Source organism: Erpetoichthys calabaricus, chromosome 13 (genome assembly GCF_900747795.2).
Source record: "Erpetoichthys calabaricus chromosome 13, fErpCal1.3, whole genome shotgun sequence".
Classification (NCBI taxonomy): Eukaryota; Metazoa; Chordata; class Cladistia; order Polypteriformes; family Polypteridae; genus Erpetoichthys; species Erpetoichthys calabaricus.
Window position 1 is genome coordinate 67,034,805 of NC_041406.2, and position 25,435 is coordinate 67,060,239.

Here is a 25,435-nt window from a genome sequence, read left to right on the forward strand (position 1 = left end):
CTACTGATCAGACAGGTATTTTCAAGAAATCAATAGCAGCACAATTCTCTGTATTTTGGTGCTATTTGTTATGATGTAGAAATCTTGAATGGTCACCTGATAACATACACATTTCATACAAACATCTCACCTCAAGAAAAACACTAGTTAATTAAGTGACATTAACTGTTAGAATTGGCATCTAAAAAATAATTTGGAGTGAAAATGTTTAACCACTATGTCACTCCAGCAACAGGGTCACTTATACCCATGGAAGATCCATAATTTGTCAAATTATCTGTTTTCCCTGTGAATCTGTATACAGGAGAAATAACCCTAATTAAATTAAGCATGAGGCACACATATTTTAGTCACTGATATGGAAGGACTAATGAGGATCTCCAAATGGCTTACATCTTTTTCCACACAGTCATTAATTGATACTTATGACACTGCAAAAACAAAACAGAGGACTTCAGTATCTCAGTAACTGCCTTCTTAACACCTTATAATTTCACTAGCCACATTTCATGTTTTAAAGAAATCTTACAATTTCTTCCTGTGTAGTACCATGCTATACTGATAATACTGCTAATACTATGACCCTCTACTCCACTACTCCCATTTACAGTTAAATCTACCTTACACTCTTCACAAAATACCAGGTTATTGATACCAAAGATACATTTTTCTTACCCCATTTAACATACTTCTATATTCATTTTTATAGCCATCTACTTGGAAAGCTGTCCATACATTAAATCCACTAATAAAATTAAACATAAAATAAAATTTGAAATGTACACAATGAAAAGGTTCAAAGTGACACTTTACAGAAATGCGCACTCATTGCAAATGTATTTAAAACAGGACTTCAGTAACAATTCACAAAGCATAACTACACCCTTACTTCTTTAAAGTGTAATTTTAGATATTTCTTACCTGTTATTTAATGAAAATCACTTTACATCATTTAAATGATAAACAGATTTAAAGTTCCACATATAGTTGATACCTAGATCTGGATTAAAATACACAATCCTGTTGCCACTGCAGTGGTGACTCTGAGGAAACTACTAAACAATGTGTTATTTTGTAACCTTTGTCATTAACAATAATTAAATAAATCGCAAATTAAATTTTTCATTAAAAAGTATTTCTTGAATATAAAACTTCTAGGTCACAATATTCAGCTTAAACTGCAACCATGTGATTTTATTGAACTAAGCAAGTGCAAAGACTCATTTAACAAAGACCTACTTGAGAGCAGAAAACATCACAGAAAAGGGTTCTGCTGATAAACACGTCTCCATTTACCACTACGAAACCTTCTGTCAAATGTCCGTTGCATGCTAAAAAAGATAGCTAATCTGGCTTTATCCACCTGACCAAGTTAAAACTATTCTGATTGCTCTGTGGTCGTTTTACTGAAACATTGAATGCTAATGTGATCCAGATATGATGGTGGAAACTTCATGTTTCTCTTTACTATGGGCTCACGGATCAAGTGATGTTTTACTAAATTGGTACGGAGGTAGTGTCTGTTGGAATGTTAGCCAACAATAGTACTGAGATGCTACAATACTTTTAAAATATTATTCTCCAAAGCTAGAAATTTTATTTATTAAATGCAGATCCTTTAATCTGCTTGAGGAATTTGTCTCTTTTGATCTTCAGCCTCTTTACTCTGTAACCAACAAAAATACAGCCTCCACAGTCTAACAACTACAAAAGACAATAAAACAGGTTGGAAATCCATATGTAATCCCCCAACTACCCTTACCTCAAGCTCCAGCCAACACCTACAATTCTTGTTTTAAAAGCTTTGGATAAAAGTGTCAGCCAAATAAATAAATGGAAATGTAAAGAAGACTTTAGCTACAATAATCTGAGAAAGAGTTTGCAGAGGTATTAACAACAGACATCAGTAACCAGAACCCAAAACATACGTGACTACTGGCCTGTTTCTTAGGCATACTGAGCATACTATATGTTCTTCTGTCCTTAGCAATCTTACCATACACCAAGATACCTTGTTAAAACCTGAAATTTAAATTATGAAAAGGTATGGTAGTGGACAGCCGAAAGACACAAAACATTAAGGAACTATCTCCACCCTGCAGGGTGGAATATAATTAAGAATGCCTGAAATGACAATAATATTCATCTTTGTAAGGGTGGGTATGTTTAATTCACATATTTGAAAATGTGCATAACAAGTAGCAACTCTGGTTCAAGAGAGCATTAAGAAAAAACTGAATATAAAATAAGCTCTGTTTAATTGAGAGAGATGAAGTCGATTTTAAAATCAGTAAATATGAATTCCAGTGAGATTTAAGAACGGTCCTCCTGAATATATGAACAGGTTTTTAGACAAATGAAACAATGACAGGCGTCTTAAGCAGGGGTGTCTCCAGCTCCACCTTATCATTAAGTAGCATGATGTAAGATGCTTAACAGAATGCAGAAGAGCAGGAAAACACATGGGCCTGTCCTTGTTTTAACACTGACACTGCAATCATATGCTAGCCTTTGTGTTCCTTTTATTACAGCTTTTTCAATTTTGACTTAAACAGGCAAAACATCCATCTTCATTTATTACTCCCCAAAGATATACATTGTGTGCTGCCTTAGGTGCTACTGATTACTGCCCTGATATGTGACAGGTCTGAAGATCTATGAGTGACTCCTTTCCTATCTGACATAAACTGGCTGGCATATCAGTTGGCCAATACACAGAATAGGCAGCTGAAGGCTGTAGTTTCTCTGGACTTTGTGATTCTACTTAAACTCTAAAATTGGGCTGCTCACATGATGAGCCTTGGGCTCAAAGCAGCCTGATGAAACATATGTTTTGGCCTGTAAAGCACTGTGTCCTTTTTACCAAAACTCTAAAAAGTCCACCTGAGGGACTTGATCACTTTTTTTTTTTTTTAGTACTGTATTTCTAAAGCAATTTACCCAACACACCTCATAAGTATAATATATTAAAGTAGGACAGACAGACCCACTGGAACACTAAAAAGTACCAATTTAAATTAAATTTCCAGGGTAAATACATTTTATAGGTTTAAAAATACAAAGAAAGTCAAAGCATCTTCAAGGAGTAGGATGTTTAGGAGTGCTTGGACACAAAACATAACCATAGCATTTCAAAGAATTAGAATGAGGTAGAAAAGAATAAAGCTAATGAACAAAACATGATAACAAGACATGCCGTATACTAGGTCCAATTTATGTGCTGAAGGTATTCTTAAAAACTATAATCTGCCTTGTATTTTTGGGAGAATAATTTCATGCAAAATCGTCATTAAAAGTGCTTCACTATTCTAGATACACCCCACAATTGCATCAGTTTTGATTAATCAGATGTCCTGTGAGATTTGCAAAGCTCACACTTGCGTCAATTCTTGCACTGATTAGAGCGTGTTTTAGCTAGGTATGGTTCAGGTGACAAATAAAGTCCCAAGGGCATGTAGGTCAGCACCTCTCTCTAAAGTCTGAATTTATAATTATAGTGCAGTGCTCAGTGATGGTGAGAGTAAGGGCTAGTTTATACTTCACGCACAGAACACGTACGCTCCTGCATCATGGCTGCCACGCATTCCCAGCGTTCATTTCACGCGTCCTTAGAGCAGGTCCTCAGAAATTAACGCGACGCACACGCGAGTTGCAGTACCAGCAAAAAGTCGGGGGATGCAGTGTGATAAAAGTCGGAACGTGACGTCAGAGTCTCTGTTTACTATCTACATGTGACAGAAAGCCTCTATGTAGATCCTACGGGGTTTGATGTGCGCGCTTTGATGTTTAATGAATGGTTTGATGTGGTGAAGCAAAATGCCAACATACAGATGCATTCGTGGTGCTTTTCTATTCAAGCGTCGCATATTCCCAATCGTAATGACACAAAACATTTTAAAAGTTTCACATACCATCTTTTGTGCCGTCTTTTTTTTTTTTTTTTTTTGCAGCTTCACAACAGTAACATAATGTACAGCGCTGTATTTGAGCCACTGAGAAAAAAAATTAAGGACATGGTGAAAACGTGTATTTTGTGAATAAAGTGGAAATTTCGGCTTTAATCTCAAAATGTCCACTTTAACCTTGTAGTTTACTTTATCATTAAAGCAGACCATCGTAAACGTCATCCCAGTTTTTAATCGCTACGGCAAGCAGCAATAGATCACCACACAGAACACATTAAATGTATGATATTCCAACTCTCTGCACATTTAGAATCTTTAGATTTATACTTGATATCACTTTCATGATGAAATGCATTAAAGTGTGTATGTTACAATTTACAGATAAATCATTAATTTCATTTAAATAATGAATACTGTTAATAATTACACACATGGGGGGTGACACGGTGGCAGAGCGGTAGCACTGCTGTCTCGCAGGGAGTCATGTCGCTGGTATTCCCTGCTTAAATTCCACAATGTGCTCCAGTTTCCTTCCAAACATATGCAGATTTGAGGATTTGGTGCTGCTAAAATGACACTAGTGTATGTGTGTGCTTGTATTCACTTTGCAATGAGCTGAGGCCTCGTCCAGGGATTGTTTCTCACTCGTGCCCAATGCTTGCTGGAACGGACACATCCCTGGATTGATGGATTTAATCATTAATCATCCTTTTCAGAGATATTGCAGTAAGGTGTCATCGGAATTTAATGGGTGTTCTGGGCAATTCACAACACAGAGAAGCCGAACATGTTCTCACCGTGATAATATCTCGCACTGCCACCTGGTAGATTCCTCCAGATTTACGTCAAGTACACACGCAAGTATAAACACTACAACGCTTGCATAGCAGAAGCATCCGCTGCTGCATGCGTCGCGTGAAGTATAAATCCGGCCTAATACTGCTGACTGATTTGGATATGAATTTTTACAGTTTGTGGAAAGTGGTCTGTTTGTGTTATTACATTACATTATTACACCTCATCACTAATCAAGAAAGCCCAGCAGAGATTACACTTCCTGCAGCGGCTGAAGCGAGCAAGTCTTCCCCCTTCCATCCTCACCATGTTCTACAGAGGAACCATTGAGAGTGTTCTGACCAGCTGCATCACTGTCTGGTATGGCAACTGCAACATATCTGAACGCAAGCGCCTGCAAAGGATAGTGAAGACAGCAGAGAACATTATTGGGGTGCCTCTCCCATCACTACTGGACATATTTTACAAACGCAGTGTCCGCAAGGCCTGCAGCATTGTGCAAGACCCCTTACACCCCTCACATGGACTTTTCACACTTCTGCCATCCAAGAGAAGATACTGCAGCATCAAAGCCAGATCTACCAGGGTACCAGGTCTTCAGACCTCCTTAACACCATGCTGCCACCTGGGATCTTCCATACTGCCTCAACCACCTCTAAAAACAGAACTTTTATACATGCAAGCCACTTTCCCGCAAAGATGAGTGTGCATGTAGAAAAGAACTGAAAATCTCATACTGACCTTTAAGTATTTTGACATTCTTGATATCCTTCTGCTGTTGAATCATTCTGACCTGTCATTGTTTACACGTCTTAAACAATTATTATCATACGCTGAAAATTTCTGTATTATCTATATCTCTTATTTATTGCTTATTTATTATATTACATATCTATTGACTATATTTATGTATCTAGACTGAAAATACCATACATTGCATCAATGTTCATATTGCTAACTACATGTCAATATTGCTGCTACTTCTTTGTCTTGTCTTTGCACAATGTCTTGTCTTGTTTGTGTTTTACTTCTAAATTTTAATTTTAATTCTATTTTTAATTTATTATTTGCACTTCATGTTGTTACACTGTGGACCCTGAGCTTCGCAATTTCGTCTATCTGTATACTTGTATATGGTTGAGATGACAATAAAGTTCACTTTGACTTTATTTTACTATTTTGTTGCCATTGCTAATCTGACATGTACAACACATTGCTTATAGTGCATTATTATTATTATAGCCTATGTGATCTCATGACTGTGTAGGGCCCTCTCTTTGTTTTGTGCAATCTTATCTGCAAACATGGGTAAACATAGGAGTATGTGTTCAAATACTGGCACTATGTAAAAGAATTTGGTAATAAAAAGTAATTATATGTATGAATCTTTATAAGCCATTCAGCCATTCCCCAAAAATGCTAATTTATATTAATATATGCATCTAATAAAAGGCAAGAATAAAACCAACAAAGCACTTTACTTACAGGTTTACATTAACAGGAAGGTGCTACAAGAGCTAACTAAAACACTTCAGCTATACCAGCAAAAGTGACAGCAGTTTTCAAGTAAGAGCACCTAAAAAATGTCTTTCAGTGGCTGAGGAGAGTATGCACTTTGATAAAGCTAACATAACATTCTCAAACTCACTTAATGTACGACAAAAAAAGGACAAAGACTACTCCATAGCAGGGTTCACTTCTCACAAAATACTTTAAAAAACTCAGCACATGAAGATATGTCACAGGGCCTTACAAAGTGGCAAATGTGGATCACTTTCTTCAATGGGTAAATAAAAGACTGAAAATGAATTATGCCAATGTTTTGTCATATTTTTCTGCTGAATCCATTGTCTGTTATTCATGAGTGTTTTATTCAGTGAAACAGGTTTAGAACTGGCACATAAAATATTGGTCAACTTAACCTATTAGAGCTGATAAAAATATCTGATTTCAACACGATCTTCAGAAGAATACTTAGAACACATGACCTCACAAAGCAGTTTAAGTAGGCAATACTTTCTCCTCCAGTCCCCAAGTTTGACATTTCAGTCTACCTGGCCAGACACTTCAGTCACAGGTGGCGCAGTAGTAGCGCTACTGTAAGGAGATCATAGGTTTGCATCTTGGGTCCTTCCTGCATGGAAGCTCTTTGAGTATTGAGAAAAGCTCTATATAAATGTATAATTATTATTATTATTATGTATCTTAATCTGGATCTTCTTTATTGACTATAGCACTTGCTTTAAAACAAATATAGAATTTTAAGCTTCTAGTCAACTACATTTCATATATCTGACATGGTATATCGATAGATCTGTTGCAGTCAAAAAAGACCATGAGTGGTGGGTAAAAAAATTATACTTTCTAAAGGTCTATTAGTAACAGTGTTTTGAGAGTATGCAGAATATTTTAGTCAAAAAAAAAAAGAAATATCTACAGAAAGTAGTGTGCACAAATCAAAAACCATCAGATAACATCTCACTAAAGTCTTTCACATTAAATGTATAGCTTAAAAGGTCTCACCTGATCTGCTGTTTTGGTTTTAATACAGACAAAAAACAAACATTTATTGTCAGTGGTCTTACATGTGGTTTAAACAGTGTAAGAACTTGGAAGATAATAGGCTAACATATCAGAGTAATTTAAACATCACATTCATCACAAAACATTAACGAAGTCTCGCAGACCCCCTTGGCTCATACTTATGGATCAAATCACAGGTTAACTGACCTCACTTTTAGAATCACTGTCCTACAGAATTCTAAGATGGAAGAAGGCAAAGAAAGTTATTGAATGTTTCCCTGTTTCCTAAAATAACATGTAAAACTAAAAGGGGCTTCACTTTCTACCCATACTGTACTTAAAATGTAAACATGAATACTATAGCAGAAGCATTTTAGTAAAAGTGTTTGAAGGGAAATAATTTCATTTTATAGGAATTGTTCAAAAATGTTACATATTTATCTCTTCCTAAAAGCATATATAGGCTCTGCAATGGAATGGTGCAATATCTACGGTGATACCCTGATCTGTACATGGTCCTTCTAGAATAGCATCTAGTCTCCTTGATATGGATTAAGCTGGCTTGAGAATGAAAAAACATATATGGTCAAGAAGCAACCATGGTTTTAATTTTAGACGTTATGCTGTATCTTGAAGTTATTACTATTAAATCAAGGTTAAAGGATAAGTTTGCTATTTTTCAAGTCAAAATTATTTATTCACAAACATGGTATATATTCATTTACTATGTAAATGAGTTTTCTATAAAATAAAAAACATATTTTGCCCACATAGGGTCTTTACAAAGGAGGGAATGGGGTATATGCCCTCTGAGTTTCATATATTTCTCATAGGCAACAGTTTGTCACACTTGGCCAATAATATAAATCCTCCACCTCACCTGTGTCACGTGGTATCCCTCAGGGTTCATTCCTTTGGCCATTACTCTTTCTATTTTATATCCTTCCTTTGGGTCAGATTATTCACAGACATAGCCTTAACCTTCACTGCTATTCAAATGATATACGGTTATATCTTAGTACACACTCGTCTCCCAGCACACTCACTGACTGCATCACTGACCTTAAGCTATGGATGGAAAATAACTTTCTCACACTTAATGCCAATAAAACTGAAGTTTTACTGTTAGGCCTAAACTCCCTACATTCTATGGTATCTAACTTCTCTGTTTCTGTTGATGGTACACTTGTCAAACCTGCTCCTGTTGTCAGACACCTTGGTGTTTTGTTTGATTTGTCACTTAATTTTGAGTTACACATTAGGTCTCTGTCCAAATTTTAATTCTATCATCTCCATAACATTGCTCGCCTCTGTCCATTTTTGTCCTTTAATGATGCTCAAACTCTAACTCATTGTTTAATAATGTCTCGTATTGATTACTGTAATTCCCTCTTCATTGGCATCCCTGCAAAATCTATACAGAGGCTACAGAACATTCAGAACTCTGCAGCCAGAGTTCTCACCCACACAAAGTATTCTGCTCACATCCCCTCTGTTCTCTCCCAACTTCACTGGTTACCGGTTCCATCAAGGATTAAATTCAAGATTCGCCTTCTCACCTTCTAAGCCCTACATAACCTTGCCCCTCTCTACCTCACTGAGCTCCTAGCTCCATACACTCCAGGTCCTTGCGCAGTAATCTCCTTACTGTCCTACACACCAGACTCTCTACACTGGGAGGCAGGTTCTTCAGTGTTATGGCCCCTCAACTCTGGAATTCTCTTTCTCAGTCTCTTCGAGATTGCTTCTCATTCTAAACCTTTAAATCTCAACTCAAAAGTTTCCTCTTTGGTGAACTTTTGTCTTCTGTGTGATCTTTTTTCTTCCCTCCCCATCTATATGTAAAGCAACCTTAAGTTTGTGAAAGGTACTCTATAAATGCAACTATTATAAATATTAAGCAAATTCATTTCATTTTAAATTAGTCCTGTGTCAAAGAAAAAGAAAAACATGCACAAAAACACCTTCTTGCTTTCACATTCAAATCTGCTATTGGCTTTGTTTTGAACATAATCAACTGTTTGTATTCTTCAGTTTACAATCCAATGTAACCCTGTACATTCTATGAATAGACAAACAGTGGAATAAAATGCAGAGATTAGATTAAACAGATTGGTAAAATTTGTGATTCCTCTTTCACAATTAAACAAATTGTTTGCTGCCTAGTCCTAACCTAAAACATCATAAGTAAAATATAGTCAGGTACATCTGACAAATTTATAATTGCAGCATTTAATTAGAATGAGAAAAGAAGAGGTAATACATATATAACGAAGTATGGCATGAGTACCTGATTATATTATTGACACAGATTTAATAAATAAAATACATTAAAAAAAACCTAAACAAAATGGCATTCAAATATCACCAGATTATGGCAGCTACTGAAAAAAAACACAGTATTATAAGCATCATTGAGTTGATGTTGATATAGTGCAATATTTCAGTATTTCACTTTATATCCTCTGTTTAAAGATATACTGGGTATTTCTACCAGTATTATCAAAATGTTCTTGTTAAATTTTATAATATTTTTATAACAATATAGTAATATTTATTAAAATATAGTACATAATTTCTTTGCAAACTATACTCACTGTCTATTTAGCCATTGTAATCTTTCACTCTGGAGAAACTGCACATTAGGCATTTAATCTACTGTATTACCGTAAAACTGAATGCAAAGATATCTAAATAAGAAAACTATGGAGATTGTATATTATTTTAAATATTTTTATATTATTTTAACACTTTATTATTTCAAGGCACTTCAGTTTTCCTTTCACATCAAAAGTAACAAGTGAGTTGATGTAATTTGCAACTATAAATTGGCCCTGTTAAAAGTGAGTGTGTATGTGTCCTTGTCCACAATTGTTTCCTGCCTCACAATCAGTGCTGATGAGATAGCCTTTAGCTTCCCATGACCCTAAATTGAATTCAGTGGGATTGAGAATAAATGCATGCATGTATAATATGTGATGTAAATATAAATTTAAAGGTATTTCTTATGACAAGGAAAAATATTTTATTTTCACATAAAGGCACTAATGATTGATCTTTGATACATAGTTCAAGAAATAAACTAAGCCATTACGTCATAAGCCATCTAAAGTTAATTATTTTTCTTTAATAAAGAAAATCAATTATAACTCAAGTGTCTAAAGGCTATGAAAAACATTTTTGTCCATCTAAATTGTTCAGGCCTGAACAATTGTAAAGAATACTACAGTGCTCTAAGAATTTACCTTTGATAATATCTGGATAAAATGGTTATACCAGAAACTAGTCCAAACTTCACATGTGCCTTTTTCATGCAAATGTACCGTCTACTATTTAAATTAATATAATCACAAAATTTTAAACTGGTATCTCTAATACTTTTTGAAATTTTGTTGTCTTACACATTCATGCATGTTTTATTTATTAGATTTCTGACTTAAATTACATATTTTACTACAAAACAATCTATTCAAGCTATATAAGTAATACTGCAAATTTTATTGTTGGCCTATTTGAGGGCTTTGAATGCTGGAATGGTTTCTCTGAATACAAAAAACATACACATTGTCCAGTATAATGTTGTTTATATAAACTTATAAGAAGTACAAAAAAAAAAAAAAAAATCATATTTTTGTCCTTTAAAACACAGGAGTGGTGACTGTAATTTTAATGTTTAATTACATAACATGTGATGTAATGAAGTTGTTTAACCAGTCTTTCCACGCCACTCCTGTGTAGCAGACTTTTGCAAATATATACTGAAGGTGGAGAGGAAGAAAAGTCATTGAAAGCAATTAACATTATATTAACACAGATGTGTTAAAATTGAAGGTTTCATCATGTGATACTAGTTTATTACAGTCGTCTAGCACCAGGCCAGTAAACCAAAAGCAATACCATTAGAATTCACATTTATTAATTTCTAATTTTATACATTGGTTAGTACATTAAATGTTTAAATGTTTGTACTTGTAAATGTTTATGTGATAACCCTTAATGGAGTAAACTACATAAAATTATTTAACCTAATATGAAATAATACAATGACTGCTAAACAAACCTTCAGCTTTGTGGAGTTCCAGAGCCAGCTGTTCTTTCTCCTTGGTCTCATCACAAAGCAACTCTTGAAGTTCTTCCTGCCGTTGAAGTAATTCATTAATCTCTGCATTGTGCCTGAAAGACTCTCTCATAAGTTCTGTTTGAGTAATTCTGGCATGTTCAAGCTATAAAACAAACAAAAAATTCCTATTTAATGGCAAATCAATTTTCATCCTTCAAATGACTGAATAGTGTAGCAAAGCAAAAATGCAACACACATTTTAAACAGTCTGCAATGAAGGAAGCTTAAAGAGGAATCTGATTCTTGATTAGAAGTGATGTACTAAACTTACTAAAACATATAAAAGTCTGAACCTGTTAAGATTCAGTACAAAAACAGCCATTACAAAAATCAAATATGAGAACTGAATACATACTCAGCATTGTATACATTACTTTTGATTACATTTGGCATAACATACACATTGGTGTCATTTAAGAATTAGAGCAATCAGCTTAGTGATTAAGGCTTTGGACTTCAAACCATGAGGTTGCGGGTTCAAATCCCACTAGCACTTCACTTGCCTGTGCTCTAACTAGAAAAACAAAAAAAACAAATGTAGCTACTGTAGTTATATCTCTCAAAAATGCTGTAACTTGCAGTGGATAAAGGTGTCATCCAAATAATAAGCAATAATAATAAACTTAAAATTATAATATCAATAGATTATAGAATGTCCTCAAAAGCTGACTCCTGATAAATTTCAGCTGCATTAATATAATTTAAATGAAAATTAAATGCAGAAACAAGTATATGGGCACAAAATAACCATGTGTTATAATAACAACAAAAATAATAGACTATACTATATTATACTATATTATACTTACACATACAGTATACAGTAAAAGGTTGGTATAGACAGGACATTATCATTACCTATAAATTGCCATAATTCTTATTGCTGAAGGTCAGTTAGCATTAGTGTTGTTAATATTGTATAATATTCTACCATATATGTTGTAGTAATGAAAACAGCTGATATTTAAACTCTGTAAATGAATAAAATTAACAGTATGTAAACTGAAGAAAACAGTCTTATATACGGGGGGGAAATAGGAATAGTAGAATGTCTATTTTAATTGTTGCACTACTCTTAAATTCTTTAACTTAAGCATTCTAAAGAGTTCAAAATATTACAGTCAAGCACACAAACAATAATAGCATGTCTTAGGGTTGGCTTTTTCTATGCAAATGTAAATGAGATTATATAGTAAGGCAACTAAAACTAATTAATTCAAGATGCTATAATAATTAACTTAAAACTGTATAAAACCAGCCATTAAGCAATCACATATTTCATGATAAACTAAAATACGCATAACATTTGTAAACAATGCATATATTGCTTGAACATCAGTTGTTTGTGCCAGGTAAATCAATTATAAGAGTAATAAAAATATAAGAAACAGCACCTCAGTATTCATACTACTTACAGTATATGGAGGATTTGGTAATGATATTCTTGAGACAACCTTAAGGAGATGCCCATTTTCTCTGTGATTTACATGAGATATTCGAGTCTGAACAAGCACAGCATTCCTCTCATTTAAACTGGAGGGAATAGGAAAAGGTCTAGGCAAAGGCACTCGAGACTCCACTTCGTAAACATCAGAATCTTGACCTTCCACCCACATCTCCCTCAGTGCATCTGGTTTCCAGTATGTTTTGTAGGAATCCATTGTTGGGTGCAAATCTGGCTGGTTGTACTACACTTCAGTTTTACTGCAAGCATTAGGAAGCATCAGTGTTGCAGTAAAGAAAAAGGCATAGTATATGCACTGTGCCAGAATGAAAAAGCAACATTACAGAGCTAAGCAACTGTTTCTACGGAGCAGCCCCGAAGAGCCTTCAGCAAACAATGAATGTTCACATGGGCAATCACAAGGCGCATTATATCCCACGGAAATATTACAGATGAAAGGAGCTGCTTCGTTGGAGGACAAATTCTGATCTAACCTGATTTGTAAAGGTATCATCTTTCAAAACAGCCTGTGCAGACAGCTGACAGGTATGAAGAGCATTTTCAAGAACAGCAAGTCCAATGAAAGTAATTGTAAGAAATATATCATAGCAGAGTTCACTTTCATCTATCAGGCACTACGCTGTTAATAAGTCCAAATATCCAGAAAGGTAGAAGGACATCCTGAAATAATCCAAAGAGTAATCATTTCCAGCTCCAATTTGGAAAAGAATAATTTTAAAAAAGAAGTAAAAGCAACACATATGTTTCACTCCACCAGGTAACACACAACCTTTACTTCCTTTATTTAGCATAAGAGCAGGATATGGCACTTGTTGGGAAGGAAGGTGTGGCCTAAAGCCTGTATCTTCAGGCAAATACGCAAGTGAAACTACAAATGGGAGTTCTCCTTTTAAAGACAGATAATAAAAAAAGTTGCCAAGCAGGATTCAGACACCACATGTTAAGTCACAGAGGGAGAGAGGGAGGGAGGGAGAGAGAGAGAGAGAGAGAGAGAGAGAGAGAGAGAGACCGCAAATGAGAGACTACAAGAAAACAAATGCTAACCGATTTGCATTGCCTCACATTTGTCCTTCACTTCATTGCCTTTTCCACTTCAATGCAAATGGCCTACTTCTAACACCAGAAATAATGAATCTACTGTTTACGCTGACATAGTTTAATGGAGTTTTAACTAAACTTTTCATGCAGAAGACAGCACACTTAGGATAGCATAAAACTAACTAAGAAAGATTTTAAAAATACAGTCTTTAAAAAATATTAATCTTTATTATTATTTCCTGTAGAGAAAAGCCAAGCAAAATGACACCTTTTATTGGCTAACTAAAAAGATTACAATATGCAAGGTTTTGAGGCAACTCAGGCCCCTTCTTCAGGCAAGATGTAATCTTAATTACAATTAATCTTAATTCTTATTATTTCCTGAAATATTCATTATATAACACAACACCCTTTCATATGTATTGCTGTAAAAAGTATATTTGACAATTATTAAATAATAATAATCACCTGATCAAAATGTAAGATGTGCAAAAATGTGTAAAGCATATGAATTCATACAATGAATATTTACTTATGTAATACAATGTTGCAGTTTTACACTTGACTCCATCTCTAGAAGATGCTTCTCAGCCTGTTACAGTATAGAAATCTTTGAAAATGAAACAGGAAAACAACAGATTGACTAATAACCAATTAAGCTGTAAGGCCAGTTATTCCAGAGACAGATGTTTAAATTAAGCAATGAAATATGAAATTTCACTAAGTCATAACAGTCTATTGAGCATTTCGATGCATTGGTAGAGAATCAAAATTAACATCAGTTAATTTACATCATGTAATCACAAGATGAACAAATGGGAAATTTCCACAAACATATTCTGGCAAAACAGAAGCCTAAACCAAAATAAATGTCTTAAATATGTTTAACACCTAAAGATATATAAAGCTGCAGAACATTTCGAATAGAATTCGTAAGGCAACTAGATAATGACAGAAAACCCATGTAATGGATGTTAAACTACCACTACTGTTTGTAATTTTACAAAAGCATTACATGTACCCAACAAAATCACTTAAACTTTGTTAGGGCAGAGGTCCTTCTGTTACAATTCAGGACCAAATGTCCCATTTCAAATTTTCTAATAAAAGCATTAAAATAGGAAACACCACTTAAACGATTAATATGAATTTTGAAAGAAACAAAACAGGAAATACAGATCTCCAAAAAGATATTAATACAAATCACATCCCAGTGAAGGGTTCGAAATATGCTAAGATTATTATTGAAGCAATCTGAAGCTTCATAGCTGTAATGGATTCTAATAACATTCTTAATTGAAGTAAATATCATGTTTCAATCTTAGACTTGCTACTTGCTTTGATAATACAGTCACATACTTCATTTTCCATTTTGAAAATGAAGCAGAAATTCATGCATATATTCCATACAAAACTACAACAAAAATAAGAATCTTACAAACCTAACAGAGTCAGTTTTCTCTTATACATACATAGGTAGACCCACACACACACCCACACCCTTTATTACCATATCTGGGCACCTGTTGTTCTATTCATAAAACACTAAGCCTTTTTACACTGTGGACAAAAAATAACTACAAAACAATTATAATTATGAGTTAGATGGATCTATTTCACTGGTTAACAATATTGAATAATTCTCACAGAAAGAAATTTTAGTTTCATCTGGGCAATTTTAACAGCAACAAAGAGTACACCAGCCTAGAATTTAATATACGTGTCCTTTTTTTAATAGAAAATGTAATAGATTTTACTATAAAGCGCTGACGAGTTAATTTAACTGCTGACTGAGAAATGAAATTAAAAAAAAAAAAAAATCAGTATCACATGTACGTACAGTTGTGAAAAGCACAATGTCATATAAAAAGAAGCATAAGTTGAAAATAAAGTATATAATGAAAACCTCTCATCAAACTACAATTTTGCCAGGTTAAAACTAAGAAATGCAATGTCAATACTAAGGACAACCCACTCAAACTTGAAACTACTGCCCTAATATTGTGATGCAATATGAATACCTAATACCTATAGTTTATCTTGCAGTTAAACATTTTGGTCCTATTCAAAGGAGTGACATGTCATAGGAGTGACATAACAAAGGAGTGAAACTTCAGATATAAATTTCAAAGAAGTGACAACCATCCAACCAACCATCCAAGTGGTAGCAACGATTTTTTTGGCGAGCGTACTTTCAGTTGTGTGTGGTAGGTGACTCCAATAAAATGTCACTCCTTTAATACGGTATTTATGTCACTCCTTTGTTAAGTCACTCCTATGAAGTGTCACTCCTTCGATACAGACCCAAACATTTTATACAATTCCGGCATGTAGGGAAAAGGGACCCTTCATGAAGAATTTACACAAGTCCACCTCATTCAACAGAAGCCTTAACATCCAACTGATAAAAAGCTCAAAAATTGTTTAACTTAAGCTTATAGAACATAACATAATGATGGTTAGCAATATGATAATGTGACTCATCGTATAAGCAGTTTAAACACAGATTTAGTGAACTAATTTATGACAGCAAAACTGCCAATTTCATTTCAAGAATGTCTGACAAGTCACTTGTTAAATGTAGTTCCACCATTGACCATCAATAAATTTATTTTCTTAATATGCATAATACTGTTGGAAGCTGGAATTTATCCTGGCAGTACATGGCTCAAGCAGAAAACAAACAGTGCATGGGGAACAGCTATTCACATATACAGGGAGAAAACATTGGGTGTCAATTAACACAATTGTAGGTCTTTAATGTTGCAAAAAAAAAATCTGAGCTTCCACAAATAAACCTAGAAAATTAGTTTTTCTTTCGTGTGAAATTCTTGTATGTCTGATAATATACTGCAGCTGACAATAAATTAGTCGATTATGCCTTATTTACCACACCATCACAAGTCAGTTCATAAAGCTCATAAGAATATTATCCACAGAAACACGCTATAAAATGTAATAGTTTTAGAGAGTGTCCCAAAATTCACGCAAGATTTGAATTTGGCGCCATTTGTGCGGTAAAGTGTTGCCAACAACAAAAAAAAAAGACAGCGTGACAGCTCACAGATCAGGGTTATTAAAAATGGAGCGCTACACGAAAGAACAACACGTTGTTGAGAAACAAATGCATCCACAACGTGTCACTGTTTGGTGCAGATTCTGGGCTGGAGGCATCATCCGATCATTCTTCTTCGAAAATGAGGCTGGTCAGGCAATAACAGTTAATGGTGCTCGCTATTGCGACATGATAATCCAGCTTTTTGTGTCTAAATTGCAAGATATGGATGTGGACGACATGTGGTTTCAACAAGACGCTGCCACATGCCATACAGCCCGAGAAACAATTCAATTACTGCATGAGTCATTTCCTGGTCGTGTAATTTCCCATTTTGGTGATCAGAATTGGCTGCCCAGATCATGCGATTTAACGCCGTTGGACTTTTTTCTTTGGGGTTTTTGAAGTCTAAGGTTTATGCCATCAAGCCCACGACCACCCACGCCTTGAAGGATGAAATTGAGCGCTGTATCAACGAAATTCAGCCACATTTATGCAAAACGGTCATGGAAAATTTTGACAAAAAAGTGCGTATGTGCCAGCAAAGCCGTGGAGGCCATTTACCCGATATGCTATTCCATACATAACCCTATACTGTATACTTTATGAATCAAAAATTTTTCATTAAAAACCTGTGTTCTCTATCAAAATTACTTCTTGCGTGAATTTTGGGACACCCTATATAAAAAAATCTCTTCAATAGTTTAGAGAAAACATGCAAGTGCTCTGCCAAATGACACTAACTTTTTCAGTAAAATAACGCCACTCTTGTAAATGATATATGAAAATACGAAACAAATAAACGTATACTGTTGTTGAATATACAGCCTTTCCAAAAGTGCTTAAGATTAGAGATGGTTTACAATAAAATCTGAGCAATTTCAATCTTGAAGTTTATAGAATGCAGGTTCATAAAGGGTAAATTTAACATACCTTACAACAGTGGTCCCCAACCTTTTTGACAGCAAGGACCACTTTATTAGGTGCAAATTTTTCCACGGACCGGTCGGTGGGGGTGGGCAGTTTTATACACAATTTACATAACATTTTTATTATTATTAAGCAGTTCGCATACGTTTGCAACCCGAGATTTTTCTTCTTTTTTGCATATAACAAAGACATATGCTTTGCATTTGCCATTCCAACAGATTGCACATCACAAACATTAACACTGCTATCATTTTTTCGTGTCTGTCGTTTCTATAGGAGGGTGACAATGAGTTAAATTCCAATGGATGTTTTTCAAATGTTGACAAGCAATAAGCAAAAGGTATCACTGAAAACCACAGAAAACAAAAACAGCAAAAAAAAAACAGTACGAAGAAAGTTCGAAGAAAGAGATTTTTTTTTTTTTTTTTTGACAATGTTTCTGTTTGGGGATCGTTGTGCAAACGTGCACAACTGAGCTGTGACCACAGATCTAACTGCTCTGTGGATGATTCGTTCAAACATTTCAAGGTCACTTCTTTGTAATGAGAGCATCTGCTGAATGTACTTCATAGTAATGCGATTTCTATAGACTCGCGTCATATGGGGAAACTGTCGGGACCATAAAAATAACTTTGTTGTAATACTCTCTCACCTCGGTCTCTCTTCTCTCTCTGCGCCGCTGCAAAGCCCCACCCGCCAAGCGTTCTGAAAAGTCTGAGTGAGTCTGCGTTGCCGGCAGTTCTCTCGCAGCCCGGCTGTCAGACGGCTGCGGCCCGGTAGTGGGCCGCGGACCGGGGGTTGGGGACCCCTGCCTTAGAACACTGCAATTAAGTGTTCAACAATTTCTAGGTGCTTTGTCTTATGTTTAAAGCCTGATATTATACATTATGAAAACGCAACATCTTACTAACATTATTTTGCTACTGCTTGTGTAATTCTCTGCTTAAATATTGACATTTATATTTATTTGTTTAGCAGATGCTTATATCCAAAACAATTTACAAAAGAGGTCAACATAATTAAGTAAACATCAATCTGGAATACTGTTTGGGAACAAGTGTTACGGGACAGGTTATAAAATTAATAATCACAAATGAACAGCTCAGAACAAAAAAAACATGCTACTTACAATTCCTAGGTTACAAAACCTAACTGCTATCAGTTAGATGGAAATTCAAAAAACAAGAGTCTTCAAACACTTCTTAAACACATCAAGAGAGAAAGAATTTTAAATGTAGGTGGGCAGCTCATACCACCGATACCATGCAGAGATGGAATCACCGGACAATGATCATCAGCAGACCTGAGTGATCGAGAAGCAGCATAGGAGCTCACAAGTACCCCCATATACTAAGGTGCTATTGTAGGCAAGCATCAATGATTTTAACTCAATTTGTGCTACTACAGGAAGCAAATACTGTGATCTGAAAAGAGAAGTGACATATGCCTTGGTTGAACACTAGACGTGATGCTGCATTATGGAACATCTGCAGCAGCTTGGAGATACATGCCTCTACTCCAGCCAGCAGAGGTGCAGATGTGATAAGAACAAAACCTGGATCAGGAGTTGTGCCACATAATCTGTCAGATACAGTCTGATCTTGAGGATATTGCACAGAGTTTGTCTGCAAGATGAAGAGAGTACAGCAAAATGGCTGGGTCATTGATCACCATCCCAAAGCTTAGTACTGATAATGAGCTAAGCTGAACAAAGGTAGGGTGCTGAACAATAAAAAGAAGGTCCATCTTTTCCAAGCTGAGCTGGATATGGTGTACCTTGATCCAGTTGGCAATATTAGTGAGATATGCAGAGATTCTAGCTGATACTGTTTGTTCTTCTGGGTAATGACAGGTACAGCTGCTTATCAGCACAGCACTGAAAAGAAATACCATGAGACAGAAAGATATTGCCTAGTAAGGAGGTGTATAGACAGTAGAGAAGAGGTCTTAGCACCAATCCTTGGGGCACCTTATTACTACTCTGATACACCTTTGTTATCTTTCTATTCCAGGACATGTGGTAGAATCTGAGTCAAAACACCCGAGAAGAGTGTTAGTAATGCGCAGGTCAGAGACAGTGCCAAGGAGGTTCTGGTGGTTGGGACTGTGTTGAAGGCAGAGGAAAGATCTAGCAGGATGAGGACAGATGACATTTTGGTAAGTCTACATCGCTGTAATAGATTGATGTTGGTAAGAACTTGTGCAGTGACCTGTTTTTTATTTATGATAGCACTGCAACTTTAAACTCATCAGGCTGGTCACTTTGTAGTAGTTACAATATTTTTTAAAGTGAAATAGCAAATTTAGCCTTGGCATACACAGTAGGGTCATAAAATTATGCTGAGCAAGTCCTTACAGTGATAGAGGACTAAACTTATGATTAACACTAGACATGTGGTTTACAATGGTAATATGCACTGTGCCATGAAACCTTTAATTATTTTATCAGTGCATGTCTCATGCTTCATGCCTTCCTGTACTTTATCTTTCTTGTCATCCAAATTTAACTATAAAAGTTTTAATTTAGTGTTTAGCTAAATTTGCCTGTGAACAAAAGTTCACTTGTAGAATAAGATTACTCTGGGCTTTTTCTTTTTTAATAAGTGGAAATAAGTAGTAATGACAAAAAACTGTTCATACCCTTAAACACCTAAATATCAATAAACTGTAAAGTATGTGAGTAGCAAGGTGTAAATATTTTGTTGCTTTTAACTCTGGATGCTACCGGAGGTAATTGTGTACATTTTTAATTGTGCACATTCAACAGCATATATTCATGTCTTAATACTTTATTTACTGGTAAATTGTAATGTAGAAAACCAGCATTTTAAGTGTGCTAAAATGAAAACAAAGCACCTCATTTGAAAAAAAAATGCATAAAATTAAAAATAATTGAACATTTGAACAGCAGAAGCAATGAAAAGCTAGACTGATTAGACTATTCTAAATTTATGCTTTTTTTGAATGTATGAATGTACTTGCCTTGCTGGTATACAGGTTATACTGCTCTGAATAGTAGTTTCTTCAGACTATTACAATTTGCCTGCCAATTTATTACAGAATTTATAGTAGTCAGAAGATTGTGGTACTTACACTAGTGTAAAACAATACTGTATAATTTCCTCTCTTCCAGAATGTAAACTTCACATTAATTGGTTCAGTATGACCTATGAGCATGTGTTGCTATGACTGTGCTTTGTTTCTTATGTTTGACTTTCTCTCCTACACACTGTGCTGAACTCTAGGTAACCCTATATTGGATTAAGTCATTACAAATGCATCAAGTATAGTAAAAACCCATATGAGGAAGATTCATGAAAATGTGTAAGAAAACAATGCATTTGATTTCTGATATGTTCCTGTTTAATCAAGATACTAATATTGTCCCATACTGTTCTAGAGCAATTAAACAAACTTGCACTGTTTAGTCTTTGCTTCTATCCTCTTCTCATATCCTATGATATACAATTTTTGAATTTATTTTACTGTCTTGAAGCATAATAAATTACTTGATTTCCTCAGAATTTTCCATTGCTGTATTATATACTTTAAACTAATTACACCATCAATGTCCCTTAAACTCCTTGACATTAGGTTCATAATTCTATGCTAGAATGGTTAATCATGAATCAGACTCGGGTTGACATTTAATAATGCATTTTAGATAGTTAATCCTGAATAAGTCTCAGCACTGAACTCTGCTGCTGCAAAGAAATAAAAAAGAATTTTTCTATGCTTTCTGACACTTTATGGTAACTCTAAGGTAACTCATCAATATACATTACTGGGGAGGAGCCTCCAATGAAAAAAAAAAACACTTGCAAAAGAAAAGCTGTAAAGGCAGTTTTAGAATGAACTGCAACTGAAACACTGCTTGAATCAAGTGCTAGTGGTGATGATGATGTGAATTTGTCATCAGAAATTGATATGGATAGTGAAAATGATACGTGATACAACACTGTATAACTGAACCACTGTGAAATGTATGGTGAATTTGGTTGTGTGAAGGTTCAACATGGTGCAAGTAGCTGCATGACAAAAAGGCAAAATGATTGAGAGCACTGTTCACACTATCAATACTTATGTCAGGGGAAATGCAGAAGTCACTAAGCCTTGCAACTGTGGTAGTCTGCAATAACAAAAGGGGCATGTCAATTGTGAGTATCAGATACTGAAATTCTACCCTCATTTGCAAGCAAAAGAAAAAGTATAACAAAAAAGTATGCAAAAAAACACGCTTATACTGTCCTGATTGTGACATCAGGCAATGCATGGTTGATAGTCTCAAAATATATCGTAAGAAGGACATGTACTAAATCTGCGCAAGTATAGCAATCAACATTAGACATACCTTCCTACTGCGTTTATGTTGACGGTTACATGTCATAACATTTTTTTCTTGCTGCAAAAGAAAAAAAGAAAAAAAAAAAAAAAAGAAAACTCAACCCTTTTGGCTCACTTTTCCTGGGTTAAACATAATGCTACTGAGTCTACAAAATAAAAAAAATTCCCATGCAATTATCTGGCATTGTTCTCTATTGATGTCTGACTTCAGAGTTCACAATTTCTGTGTTTCTGTATGTATGACTATAATAAATATGTTATCTATTCCATGTGAAAAAAATGTACAAGCCTGAATTACTAATTGTATACACTGTATATATAACAAAAATGTTATTTTTATTTACAAATTTTTGGCTTGCAATACTAGTCTGTCCTGTCTCTAGTTTTAAGGCAACATTGAGCAACTTTATTTCTTGCCCCATGTGCTAAAAACACAATTAGTGGGAGAACTGGTAGCAAGAATGCACATGTACCATTTAGCAATAAGATTCGTTTTGGGAAAGAATTATTGGCGGATCTTCCACTATGAGTGAGCAATATTGCCAAAATAATTAACAATGAATCCAAAGGATTAATCAAGTCTTCAATTTCATTTAATAGAAATAAATGAAAATTTATATAAATACATACATACATACACACACACAACTATTTAAAGGTTTTAGAACACTCTCCATATGGAATGTACGCAGCTCAAGTACAGTGAATTACAAATGTAAACAGTAAGCTGCCAGAGGTTAAAAAACAAACAAACAAAAAAAAAAAAACTTTAGATAAACAACTACTATGTGGAACAAGTCGTGGGTTAACAACTTATATCTTTTCTGCAGCAATTAGCAATTACTTGATTACAGCAATGTAAGTTAATTACTTACAATTAACTTGAAAGTTGATGCAAGCAATTCCTACAGGTGTCCCAACTTTTGCTAATTACTTATAAACCCTGTGTCTCAATAAAACAGTGTTGGAGCAAACTGTGCTGCTTTACCTTCTAAAGCATTATTTGGACAATACTGAACTGTACATTAATATCATAATATTGAGAAAAAGGCAATTAACAATGGAAGGCAGACAAATCATTTTAACCCTCAAAAGTGTAGGTCTTTCTTTTGGAGAATCTGGAAAGTAAGCTAAGGTGTCAGTGGATACAGTTTCTTACATCATCAAAAGAAAATTGAAAATTGGAGGAAATTTTGACATAAACAACCTTGGCAGACCAAAAGACACAACAGAATCAGAAGAAAAGTTTATAAGAGTCAACAGCTTATGTGACAGGCACATCACCGGACAACAGTTTCAAGCACAGCTTAACAGCAGTGAAGTATAAGTGTCTCCAGTTATTAATTTGTTTATGCTTTAATTTCAGATATATATATATTCAGACATTATATTATATATATATATATATATATATATATATAATGTATATATATGTATGTATGGTTGAAATAGTTTTACTGTCAAATAATGCAAAGAGTACGCGACACGTGTTTCGCCCTAATTCTGGGCTCATCAGGCGTACACACTCACTGCATCCCCTCTCGGGAATCGAACCTCAAACGTCAGCGCCAGAGGCAAAGCCTCTAACGCTGCGCTACGGCGAGCCCAGAATTATATATATACAGTACTGCAAAAGTTTTAGGCAGATGTGAAAAAATGCTCTAAACAAAGAATGCTTGCATAAATATAAATAATGATTGTTTATTGTTATCAATTTACAAAATTCAAAGTGAGCGAACAAAAGACAAATCTAAATCAAATCAATATTTGGTGTTACTACCTTTTGCCTTCAAACCAGCATCAATTCTTATAGGTACACTTGCACAAAGTCAGGGATTTTGTAGGATTATAGTCAGGTGTATGATTAACCAATTATACCAAACAGGTGCTAATGATCATCAATGTCACATGTAGGTTGAAACACAGTCTTTAACTGAAACAGCTGTGTAGGAGGCTTAAAACTGGGTGAGGAACAGCCAAACTCTGCTACCAAGGTGAGGTTGTGGAAGACAGTTTCATGTCATGGCAAGTTTGAGCATAGCAAGAAGACACAAGGTAGTTCTACTGCATCAGCGAGGTCTCTCCCAGACAAAGATTTCAAAGCAGACTGGGGTTTCAAGATGTGCTGTTCAAGCTGTTTTGAAGAAGCACAAAGAAACGGGCAACGTTGAGGATCGTAGACGCAGTGGTCAGCCAAGGAAACTTAGTGCAGCAGATGAAAGACACATCAAGCTTATTACCCTTCGAAATCGGAAGATGTCCAGCAGTGCCATCAGCTCAGAACTGGCAGAAACCAGTGGGACCCAGGTACACCCATCTACTGTCCAGAGAAGTCTGGCCAGATGTGGTCTTCATGGAAGAGTTGCAGCCAAAAAGCCATACCTCCGACGTGGAAACAAGGCCAAGCGACTCAAATATGCACGAAAACATAGGAACTGGGGTGCAGAAAAATGGCAGCAGGTGCTCTGGACTGATGAGTCAAAATTTGAAATATTTGGCTGTAGCAGAAGGCAGTTCGTTCGTCGAAGGGCTGGAGAGCGGTACAATAATGAGTGTCTGCAGGCAACAGTGAAGCATGGTGGAGGTTCCTTGAATGTTTGGGGCTGCACTTCTGCAAATGGAGTTGGAGATTTGGTCAGGATTAATGGTGTTCCCAATGCTGAGAAATACAGGCAGATACTTATCCATCATGCAGTACCATCAGGGAGGCGTATGATTGGCCCCAAATTTATTCTGCAGCAGGACAATGACCCCAAACATACAACAAAAGTCATTAAGAACTATCTTCAGCGTAAAGAAGAACAAGAAGTCCTGGAAGTGATGGTATGGCCCCCACAGAGCTCTGATCTCAACATCATCGAGTGTGTCTGGGATTACATGAAGAGACAGAAGGATGTGAGGAAGCCTACATCCACAGAAGATCTGTGGTTAGTTCTCCAAGATGTTTGGAACAACCTACCAGCCGAGTTCCTTCAAAAACTGTGTCAAGTGTACCTAGAAGAATTGATGCTGTTTTGAAGGCAAAGGGTGGTCACACCAAATATTGATTTGATTTAGATTTCTCTCTTGTTCATTCACTGCATTTTGTTGATTGATGAAAATAAATGATTAACACTTCCATTTTTGAAAGCATTCTTTGTTTACAGCATTTTTTCACACCTGCCTAAAACTTTTGCACAGTACTGTATATATTATATACTATATACACATATACATACATATATATATGTATATACACATATATACATACATATATATAT

General features: G+C 35.3%; 1 protein-coding gene across 7 annotated transcripts in view; it reads right to left on the minus strand.

The window, feature by feature from the left end:
• akap9 (A kinase (PRKA) anchor protein 9) overlaps window positions 1-25,435 on the minus strand; it is a 268,377-nt gene that overhangs the window by 104,710 nt on the left and 138,232 nt on the right. For all 7 annotated transcript variants that reach the window (XM_051936181.1, XM_051936179.1, XM_051936183.1 and 4 more), the window contains one exon: window positions 11,284-11,446. In XM_051936181.1, the coding sequence (XP_051792141.1) occupies window positions 11,284-11,446 (163 nt within the window). The remainder of the gene's footprint in view (window positions 1-11,283; window positions 11,447-25,435) is intronic.